Source organism: Elephantulus edwardii, unplaced genomic scaffold, assembly GCF_000299155.1.
Source record: "Elephantulus edwardii isolate Elephantulus edwardi_28Jun2011 unplaced genomic scaffold, EleEdw1.0 scaffold00297, whole genome shotgun sequence".
NCBI lineage: Eukaryota > Metazoa > Chordata > Mammalia > Macroscelidea > Macroscelididae > Elephantulus > Elephantulus edwardii.
In genome coordinates this window covers 1,397,685-1,409,854 of record NW_006400047.1, presented here as the reverse complement: position 1 = coordinate 1,409,854, position 12,170 = coordinate 1,397,685, and the positions used below count along the sequence as shown (strand labels likewise).

Here is a 12,170-nt window from a genome sequence, read left to right as displayed (position 1 = left end):
ACCAGCAGCCAGGAAATTAGAAGACGTATTGCCATGGGAGAGTCTGCTGTTAGGGACCTCTCCAAAATACTGAAGAGTAATGGTGTCTCTTTGGAGACTAAGGTGCATCTGATACAGGCCATGGTCTTTGCTATCACTTGTTATGCATCAGAGAGTTGAACAATGACTAAGGAGGATGAAAGAAGAATTGATGCCTTTGAGCCATGGTGCTGGAGAAGAGTATTGAGGGTACAGTGGACTGCTAGGAAAACAAACAGATTCATCCTGAATAGGGTCAAACCAGGCTGCTCCTTGGAGGCAAGGATTCTAAGGCTCCGTCTGACATACTCTGGACATGTTGCAAGGAGGGACAGGTCCTTGGACAGGGACATCACGCTTGGTAGGATGGAGGGACAGCGCAGAAGGGGAAGGCCCCCTATGAGGTGGATTGATTCAGTGGTTGGGGTAATCGGGACGGGTGTGTCAGAGACAGTGCGATTGGCACAGGACAGAGCAGAGTTTAGAGGTGTTGTACTTGGGGTTGCTATGAGTCGCAAGTGACTCGATGGCATATAACAACAACAACAACATGCTAAATACTGTGACACTGATGTGCCAAATGCGATAATGGTTACCCATGGTGGACAGTGTTTGGTGGAGCTTCCCAATTAAAACAAGCTTGGAAGCAGGAGTGGTATCCTCTTCCAAAATGGCTTGCCTCTGGAAACTCTATGACTTGTGCTCGGGTCTTTTGTTCATAGGGTCGCTATGAGTTGTCTATGACTCGACAGGCCCTAACAACAACCATAACTCCAATGTAGCAAGCATATAGAGATTAAGTCAAGAAGTTATATACTCTAAATGAATTTTTGAGAGTGTTTCTGTTTCTTCCAGAAACAAGTTTAATCAGAAACAATTCTAATTTAACCTGCCATAAAGCTAACCATTGACTCATAGAGACCCATGCATAAAAGGGCTTGACTATTGCCATCTTTGTTCTATCATTAATTGTTTTTGGAAGAAGAACACAAGCCTTTCCTCCTCGTCTGTCTCAGTCTGGAAGCTCTACTGAAATCTGTTCGACATCATAGCAACATTAACATCACAGCCTCTACTGATAGATAAGTGCACTGTGCAAGAACTGAAAAAAAAAAAACACAAAACAAAACCAGTGTCTCCTACTGAAGTAAAGATTTTAACTACTGAACCATCACTGCTATAATAAATCAATATACTATCTTTTTAAGAAACAGTGATTTTTCATTTTTTTCCATACAAACAATTATTTATTCTTTGCAAATACTTTTAAAACTATAAACAGTGACTATACAGCTTGAACTCATTTGATGGAAAGAGGAATTAGGTAAATTGCTTATGTTTAAAGAGACAATAGTTTAATATAAAGTAATTTTAAAACTTAATATAAAAAGACAATAGCTGTTATTATTATGTGCCAGTGAGTTGGAACCTACTCAACAGATGACTCTCTATTAAGCTTGGGTTTTCAGAGGTGGTAAATCACACTGAAGGAGAGTGCTCACTTTTCTCCTGTGAAGAAGCTAATGGATTTGAACCACCTGCTTTTGTATTGTCAGCACAGTTCCTTACAACTAGAGCTCCTAGAGACAATTGGTTTTTGTTGTGTTTTGTTGAGTTGAAACCAATCCATTACTGACCCTCTAGGAGGTTTTCAGAGACAGCAGGTTTTTACATTATAATTATTCTATAAATATAGTAAAAATAGGTTGATACACTAATAAAGATTCAATATTTACCATGTCATTTTATAATATGTTAAAAATTTTAAGACATTAAATAAGTTTGGCAATACCAATTATCCAAAGTTATGATTTTAGAATTTATGGTCCATTTGCTTGACTGGTAGCTGAAAGGTCAGTAGTTTGAACACACCAGCCACTCTGCAGGAGAGAACTGTAACAGTCTGTTTCCCTGAGATTACAGCCTAGGAAAATCCTACGGGGCAAAACTACTCAGTTCCATAGGATCTCTGAGAATCAGAACTGAATTGACAGCAACAGGTTATGGTTATACAACATTTTGTACAAATAGCTAATAAATTATAGTGACACTCTCTGTTTTTTTTTGTGTGCCATGGAATTGGAACCAACCCATAGGTGACCCTCCAGCTGGTTTTCAGAGGCAGTTAATCACATGGGAGGAGATTGCCTATCCTGCGGCAGAGCAGCGGATGGCTTCAGTATTGCAGTGCTGCTTCTTGCCACTAGGCCACCAGAGTTCCATAAAGAAAAAAGATCTCTATAGAAAAGTTAAAAATAATTACATAGTGATCTGTTTAAAATATATTGCAGTTCAGAACTGGACCTAAGAAAAACAATATCCTTCAAAACAGCTAATCACAAGATTAAATACTGGGGAGTAAATCTAACAAGAAGCACAAAGGATCTATTCAAAGAAAATTACAAAACATTACTACAAGAAACAAAGAAACCTGGAGAAGTGGAAGAATATGCCTTGCTCAGGAAGACTCAATATTGTGAAAATGACAATACTAGCAAAGACAATTTACACATTCAATGCAATCCCAATATAAATTCTATTCTTCAATGAGATGGAAAAGGCAATCTCCAATTTCATTTACAATGGAAAGAGGCCCTGAATAAGCAAAACATTCCTTAAAAAGAGAAACAAGATAGGAGGCATCTCACTCCCTGATTTTAAATCCTACTAAACTGCCTTGGTGGTCAAGACAGTATGGTACCAGTACAATGACAGACACATAGAGCAACAGAATATAATTGAGAAACCAGAAATCATCCCTTCTACCATCTGACCATAGGGTCGACTAATTTTTGACAAGCAGATAAATTCAGTTAAGTGGGGAAATGACAGCCTTTTTAACAAATGGTGCTGGCAAAATGGGAAAACTATCTGTAGAAAACTCAAGCAAGATCCACACCTCACTCCATACACAAAAATCAACTCAAAGGTGACGAGCAATCCTCTGCCACTCAGTGGACATCCTGGTGCTGACTCCCTTCCACAGGTCAGGACCTGCTGGATCCTCTGAAGTTGGGCCTTGACTCCCAAGTTAAATATTCTTATTCAAGCCTGAACCATGGGAAGAAAGCTTGGTAGTCTTGCTCCTTGAAGGACATGATGAACCATGGGAAGAAAGCCCGATAGCCTTGCTCCTTGAAGGACATGATGCTTTCCAAAGTGGCCCAATCACAGACTGTGTCTCTGCTTCCCCAGGGGCTTCATTCTTCAGCGTCTTTTGCTGTTAACATCGCCACTAAAAAAAGTCTAAGGCCTTCCATCCTCTGACTACATTTTTGAATGGGAATATGGTGCATACAACTACCACCCTCTGAGACTCATAGCCCTGGAGAAAGTAAAAGGGAATTATGTCTGGGATGTGGAAGGAAGGAAGTACTTTGACTTCCTGAGTGCTTACAGTGCTGTCAACCAGGGTCACTGCCACCCGAAGATCATGGATGCCCTGAAGCAGCAGGAAGAGAAGCTGACTTTAACCTCTAGGCCTTTCTACAATAATGTGCCTGGAGAATACTAAGAGTACATCACTAAGCTTTTCAATTACTACAAAGTGCTCCCTATGAGTACAGGCATGGAGGCCAGAGAGACAGCCTGCAAACTTACTTGGAAGTGGGCGGCTTACACAGTCAAGGGCATGCCCAAGTACAAAGTGAAGATATTTTTGCAGCTGGAAATTTTGGGGTGAACAATCTCTGCCATCTTCAGTTACACAGACCCAACCAGCTATGATGGATTCAGACCATTCATGCCAGGTTTGAAATCATCCCCTACAATGACCTGCCTGCCCTCGAGCAAGCTCTCCAGGACCCCACTGTGGCTGCATTCACGGTGGGGCCCATCCAGTGTGAAGTGGACATCATCATCCTGGACCAGGACTACCTCAGGGGTGTGCAGGAACTCTGCACCCAGCACCAGGTTCTTTTCATCATTGATGAGATCCAGATGGGCTTAGCCAAAACTGGCTGGTGGCTGGCTGTCAGTTATGAAGATGTGAGGCCCTATGTGATCCTGCTTGGTGAGGCCCTCTCTGGGGGATTCTACCCTGTCTCTGCGGTGCCGTGTGATAACGAGGTCATGCTCTCCATCAAACCTGGGGAGCACAGCTCTACCTACGGCAGGAACCCCCTCAGCTGCCGCGTGGCCATCACAGCCCTTGAGGTTTTGGAGGAGGAGAATCTGACTGAAAAAGCAGACAGAATGGGTGCCCTCTTGAGACGTGAACACATGAAGCTGCTTTCTGATGTGGTTACTGCTCTACAAGGAAAAGGGTTACTGAATGCCACGGTCATTAAAGAAGGCAAAGATTACAATGCTTGGAAGGTGTGTCTTCTGCTTCAAGACAATGGACTTCTGGTCAAGCTGATCCACGGTGATATCATCTGGCTGGCAGCTCCACTGGTGATCAAGGAGGACGAGATCCAGGAGGCCGTAGAGATCATCCACAAGACCATCTTGTCTTTCTGAGAACAGTCATGGGCGTTGGGATGGAGACAGACAGGAGGTTCCTGCAGATGCAGTTAAGACTACTCTAACGCAGACACCTTCCACTCCCAGTGTCTCCCAGGACCAGCTTGGTTCTTACTCAGTATGAGCCTGCAGTATGCTGTGTAATGTAACCTAAAGTAGTAGTGTCTGCATTGAAGTGTTGCTCACGTGTGTGCATGTGTGTGTGAGTGTGTGCATACGCACATTCTAAAGTAAAATATCATCCTCAGCCTTTTAATCAGGTCCTGTAAGCGTAATTTACGTACTTTAAAAATTCTTTACTTGTAGAGGAAATCTTTTTTTAATTAGACATTGCAATGAATTAATTTAATTAATCTATACAATGCCTTTGAGTTGTGGAGTTGGAGATGAGTATTGAACATGACCATAGACCACCAAGAAAACAAATAGGTCTATTTTGGAAAGAGTGAAATCAGGCTGCTCATTGAAGGCTAGGAATTTGAAGCTCCATCTTACATACTTTGGGCACGTGGCCAGGAGGGACCAGTCCTTGGAGAAGGACATCATACTTGGAAAGGTGGACGGACAGCGCAAGAGAGGAAGACCTCAGATGCGATGGATTGACACAGCAACTGGGGCAATAGGGGCAAGTGTGTCAGAGACAGTGAGATTGGCTCAGGATAGACCAGAATTCAAAGGTATTGTAGATAAGTCACATATGATATAACAACAACACAATTAATGTTATAAACAAAATGTCTATGAATGGATGAAAATCCAATGTGATTATAAACCTTCACTCAAATAAAAAAGAAATCATTAAAACTGTTTATAAAAAGATAGGCTAAGAGTAGGGGTGGGCAGAGGTCATAAGCATGTCAATGTCCACATTAAAGGTTGCTATTTGTGAAGGATAATAAGGGAAAATTCAAGTATCGGGAAGTCTCTTATACTTGAAAATGTTACTCCTGAGAGAATAGATTCGCTTATCTTTGTGGAATTGAATCATTGAATATTTGGTAGGATTAATGCCTGAGATAGCAAATAGCAGGTTAAGTAAATGTAACTTCTTGTCAGTCAACAAGGATATATTCTATGAATGTCATGATTTTGAGTGAGGGGAGAAAAATGTCATTCCCAAATTATGTTTTGGGGGTTTTGAAAATAATATTTAACACAAATTATAATAGAAGTTTCTTTAAATTTAAAAGAAATAAAAGAATTAGTGTTGTTTCATGTTTTGGTGTTGTTGTTTTTTAAAGTCCAACTAAAAGTGGACCATGGACCCAGGACTAAAACCAAGGACTATAAGCTTCATTAAGGAAAAGCTTGGAAGAACTCCAGAAGTCCTAATCAATCTTCCAAACATCCTAATATATCAACAGCCAGGAGAGGATAAAATAGATGAACAAAACCTTCTAAGAATCAAATCCCTATCACATCCAAAAACTTCTTCAACAGGGTAAAAAGGGAAGCCACAGACTGGGGAAAAGTATTTGGTAATGACATATCAGATAAGGGACTTATATCCAGACTTTACTTGAGCACCACAACAAGATAAAGGTAAATAATCCAATAAAAAAATGGGCACAGGATATAAACAGACACTTCACCAAAGAAGACATTCAGATGGCTAACAAACACATGAAGAAATGTTCAAAATCCCTAGCTCTAAGAAAGATGCAAATTAAAACAACTATGAGATATCATCTCACCTCAGTCAGAATAGCAAAATTTAACAGAACAGCAAGCAATAAATGCTGGCGAGGTTGTGGAGAAACTGGAACCCTTATTCACTGTTGGTGGGAGTGTAAAATGGTGTAACCACTATGGAAGGCAGTATGGTGCTGTCTCAAAAAGTTGGAAATAGAAATTTCATTTGACCCAGCAATTCCACTACTGGGAATTTACCCTAAAGAAACCATAACTTCCACTCAAGAAGATATATGCACACCCATGTTTACTGTGGCTTTGTTCACAATAGCAAAGAGCTGGAAACAACCCAAGTGCCCATCAATCAATGAATGCACAGAGAGGCTCTGGTGTATTCACACAATGGAATACTATGCTGTATTGAAAAACAAAGAACTCGTGAAACAGTATACAAAATGAGTGACCTTGGAGGACATTACACTGAGTGAAATATCTCAGTTACAAAAAGAAATACTGCATAATGCCACTGTTTTAAAAGAGGACTGACATAGGAGTTGAGGGGAGAGTGAGAAAGAGGGGATAAATAATGTATACTGTATTGAAACAGATGAGGGAGACAACTGTTTAAAAGGGATATGTTGTTGTTGTTGTTATGTGCTGTTGAGTCACTTGCGACTCCTAGCAACCCTATGTACAGCAGCCTTAAATCCTGCTCTGTTTTGTGCCAATCGCACTGTCTCTGATACACCCATCCTGATTACCCCAGTTACTGAATCAGTCCACCTCATAGAGGGTCTTCCCCTCCTGCGCTGTCCCTCCACCCTCCCAAGCATGGTGTCCCTCTCCAGGTCCCTCCTTACAACATGTCCAGAGTATGTCAGACGAAGCATCAGAATCCTTGCCTCCAAGGAGCAGCCCAGTTTAACCCTCTCTAGGATGAATCTGTTTGTTTTCTTAGCAGTCCATGGTACACTCCATACTCTTCTCCAGCACCACAGCTCAAAGGTTTCAATTCTCCTTCTATCCTCTCTAGTCATTGTCCAACTCTCTGATGCATAAAAAGTGACTGCAAAGACCATGGCCTATATCAGATTCACCTTAGTCTCCAGAGAGACACCATTGCTCTTCAGTACTTTGGAGAGGTCTCTAACAGAAGACTTTCTCATCGTAATATGTCCTTTAATTTTCTGGCTGCTGGTGCCAAGAGTGTTGACTGTGAAGCCAAGCAAACTAAAGCTGTGAACAATAATCAGTCTCTTCACCATCCATCCTGATGCTGCCAACTGGTCCAGTGGCGAGAATCTTTTTCTTCTTGACATCGAGCCTCAATCCATGCTGAAGGCTGCAGTCCTTGACCCTCTGCAGCAAGCGCTTCAGGTCCTCCTCAGTTTCAGCAAGCAGGATTGTGTTGTCTGCATAATGCAGACTGTTAACAGATCTTCCACCAATCCTGGCGCCATATTTCTCCTCATAGAGCCGAGCCTCCTGGATAATCTGTTCAGTATACAGGTTGAAAAGGTATGGAGACAGGACACTTCCCTGGCATATGCCCTTCCCAATTTTGAACCATGTAGTGTTTCCTTGCTTTGTTCCAATGACTGCCTCTTGGTCCAAGTATAGATTTTGCATCAGCATGATCAAGTGTCTGGGATTCCCATTCTTCTCAGAGTCAATCACAGTTTGTTATGATCCACACAGTCAAACACCTTTGCATAATCAATGAAGCACAGATAAGACATTCCTCTGGTATTCCCTGCTTTCAGCTAAGATCCATCTAACATCAGCTACAATATCCCTAGTACCACGACCCCTTCTTAACCCAGCCTGGACTTCTGGCAGTTCTCTGCTGATGTGTTGTTCCAGTCATGTTTGGATAATCTTCAGTAGAATCTTGCTTGCATGTGAAATCAATGATACTGTTCTATAGTTTCCACACTGCTGGGTCACCCTTCTTTGGAATGGGAACAAATATAGTTTTCTTCCAGTCAGTTAGCCAAGTGGCGGTTCTCCAGATTTCTTGGCACAACTTGGTGAGCATGCTCAGGGCAGCATCTGTTAGCTGAAATATTTCAATTGGTATACCATCTATTCCTGGGGCCTTATTTTTTGCTATTTCCTTCAAAGCAGCTTGGACTTCTTCCTTCATCACCACAGGCTCTTGCTCATATGTTGTTTCATTTAATACTTCTGTGTCTTCCAATTCCTTTCAATACTGTGTCTTCCAATTCCTTTCAATACAGTGACTTTTAATACTTCCTGGATCATTTAATATTCTGCCTAAGCATCTTTGATTATAGCACCTCGAGGTTTGAATTTGTTCTTTGAGCTTAAGAAATGCTGAGCGAGTTCGGCCATTTTGATTTTCTGACTCCAGCTTCTTGCACATTTCCTTGTAATATTTTACCTTGTCATCTCGTACTGCCTTTTGAAATTTTCTGTCTAAAAGGGATATATGATTAGGAATTATTCTCATGACAGGAATCCAGAATGAAAGCAGCACAGTGGAGTCGGCTTGAGGGGGAGGGATTGTATAACAATGAAAGAATTTTTCTTTAACTTTTCAAAGAAAAGAGCTAATTAGGGGTGGGCAAGGGGGAAAAGTGCAACAATGAATGAATGAAATCCAAAGTGTCTGTAAACTTTCATTAAAATTAATATAAAAAGAAAAAATCTATTTCAGTTAATATTTTTTTAGTTTTAGCTTTACCTGCAAAACTATGGCAGTACACTCATCAACTGTTACTACTACATAATGATCTGTACCTCCAAAGAGTTTCAATGACTCACTGCAGCTTCTCTCCACTAGTGTGATATTATAACTGTAAAACACAAAATTCATAGGTAAAATAATGAAATGGCTGAGAAATTATTTTTAAGAAATACTGTGTTATCCTCTGCATAGTAAAATACTTGAGTTATTATGGTTTTTAAGTACATGAGCTCATTCTACATTATACTATTGGGGAGTAAAATTATTATGTATTCATTTATTTTTTACTGAGCTAAAAATATATCTATCCATAGGCACTCTACTAAATCCTACTGCACAAATTAACTATTAAAAATCTCTTGACAAATTTATTCTAGCATCTTAATAACTTATAAAACCTAAAATAGGTTTTACTATTAAATAAAAGACAAAATTTTTATTTTTAATATTTTTTCTTTGTCCTTAAACCTAGCCAACATTTTATAAGCTTATAGTTTCCTGTGAATGTCCTAAAAATGTCAAGATATAAGAAATAAAAGCACACACAATAGATCTTCTTTTTAACAAAGTTCACAGCAAAATTATCCTTCTCCGATATGTAAACTAATAGCCAAAATTCCTTGTGTGCAATGGTAGTGTTTTATATTTTTTTAAATGCTTAGTGCTGATATGATCTTAGATCTGAAAAGTTAAGGCTTAACAATTAACTTAAAATTTTATAGTACTATTTTACAGTATGTAAGGACCGCTTAACAAGAATCCAAGCAGTCCTAGTGGTATAGTGAATAGAGCATTGGCTACTAATGGAAAGGTTAGTGGTTTGGATCAGGTTCTCCACAGGAGAAAGATGAACCAGTTTTCTTTTGTAAAGAGTATTTTAAATGGGTTAAAGACAAACTTGAAGAATTACACGACACCACAAGGAAAAACCAAGAGGAGCTTTAAAATTTCCAAAACAATGCAGATAAAACAAATGAGGCATTAGAGGCTCTGGAAAAACAAAAAATAACAATCCAAATTATCAAGGCCAATGTTTCAGATACTGTCAACATGATGTAGAGTCACATGAACAGGGAAAAAAAGAGATGGAACACAGAACCACTGAGACAGAAGATAGAATTATCACCACTGATCTGCTAGAACAAAAAGTAGAATCAAAAAGGAAGGAAAAAGAACACCTAAGAGTAATGTGGGACAACATCAAGAGAAAGAACATGTGTATTATTTGAAACCCAGACAGGAAGAAGCAGGAAAAGCACCAAGAAAGTTGTGGAAAAGAAACTAGAAGAAAGGAACTAGAAGAAAATTTCTCATGCATAACAAAGAATGAGAGAATACATATTCAAGAAGCTGAGAGAACACCATATAGAATAGACCTCAAAAGAAAAACACTAAGACATATCATAGTCAAACTTGCCAGAATCAAAGATAAGGAGAGAATTCTGAAAGCAGCAAGGGAGAAACAAAGAGTAACCTATAAGGGAAAGCAAATACGATTAAATGCCGATTTTTCAGCAGAAATCATGCAAGCAAGAAGACAATGGAATGACAAATATTGAACACTCAAAAGAGTACAACTGTCAACCAAGAATACTATACCTAGCAAAATTGTCCATCAAATATGGAGAAATCAAGATATTACCAGAAAAACAGAACCTAAGATGATTTGTAAAAACAAGACCAGCATTGCAGGAAACACTAAGAGATGTTCTTCTTACAGAGATGCCACAGAAAACAGGATAGATCAAAGTAACTAGCAACAACACCAAAAAGAACTCAACAAAATGATTGAACTAAACCATGCCTCTCAATAATCACACCAAATGTAAATGGTTTAAATGCACCACTGAAGAGAAAAAGAGTAGCAGATTGGATAAAAAAATCCATTTAATATACTGTCTACAAGAGACATACGTGAAAAATGAAGATAAAGAAAGACTAAAAATAAAAGGGTGGGGGAAAATATACCAAACAAACAACAACCAGAAAAAAGCAAGAGTGATGATATTAATTTCTGATAAAATAGATTTCAATGCAAAACCACCAGAAAGGACAGGGAAGGTCACTACTTAATGATTAAGGGGTCAATAGAATAAGAAGATATAATAATAAAAAGTATCTAGGCACCAAATGAAAGACCTGCAAAATACATAAAACAAACGTCAACAAAACTGAAAAATAGCCTACTATAGTAGTTGGAGACTTCAATATACCATTCTCAAGAAAAGATAGAACTTCCAGAAAGAAATTCAATAAAGATGCTGAAGAATTAAAACAGGTAATAAACCAACTTGATCTCATAGATATTTTCAGGCACCCCCAAAAACACAGGAAATCTTCTCCAATGTTCATGGAATGTTTTCCAGAATAAATTACATTTTAGGACACAAAGCAAGCATCAATAAATTCAAAGCATAGAAATAATACAAAGCATCCTCTCAAACCACAATGCTACAAAGTCAGAAATTAGTAAGAAAAGGATAAAGAAGAAAAAACCTATTCATTTGGAAGCTGAACAATACCTTGCTTAAACATAAGTGAGCACTAGAAGAAATAAAAAATGAAAGAAAAAAGTTTCTTGAAACAAATGACAATGAAAACACAACTTACCAAAACCCCTGGGAAACAGCCAAAGCAGTAACTAGAGGTCAATTTATAGTACTAATCAAACACATTAAAAGACAGGAGAAAAAATAACCGATGCCTGGCTAGACCAATATCTTCAACAAACTGAAAAAGAACAGCAAGAAAACCTGACACCCTCCAAAAAATCCCTGAAATTATAAAAATTCGGGCAGAAATAAATGAAATGGAAAACAGAAAAACAATTGAAACCATAAAAAAAAATCAGGAGTTGGATAGGAAGACTCGATATTGTGAAAATGACAATACACCAAAGGCAATCTACACATTCAAAGCAATCCCAATACAAATACCAATTTCATTCAATGAGATGGAAAAAGCAATCTCCAATTTAATTTGGAATGGAAAGAGACCCCAAATAAGCAAAACACTCTTTATAAAGATAAACAAGCTAGGCGGCATCTCACTTCCTGATTTCAAATCCTACTACACTGCCATGGTGGTCAAGATAGCATGGCGCTGGTACAATGACAGACATATAGATCAATGGAGTAGAATTGAGAACCCAGAAATCAGCCCATCTATCTATGGTAAATTGATTTTTGACGAGGAGATGAAATCAGTTAAGTTGGGAAAGATAGACTTTTTTTTTTTTTAATTTTTTAAATTTTCTTCCAACCAAGAAAAGCCCTGGACCAGATGGTTTTACAAGTGAATTTTATAAAACATTTAAAGAAGAACTGTTACCAATTCTACATAAATT

General features: G+C 38.7%; 1 protein-coding gene and 1 pseudogene across 1 annotated transcript in view; one reads left to right on the top strand and one right to left on the bottom strand.

Moving 5' to 3' along the window:
* Window positions 1-12,170, bottom strand: part of LOC102847030 (chromosome unknown open reading frame, human C9orf84) — a 133,616-nt gene that overhangs the window by 19,756 nt on the left and 101,690 nt on the right. The window contains 1 exon segment of the mRNA XM_006900856.1: window positions 8,822-8,933. Coding sequence (XP_006900918.1) covers window positions 8,822-8,933 — 112 coding nt within the window.
* Window positions 3,166-4,479, top strand: LOC102871593 (annotated as a pseudogene).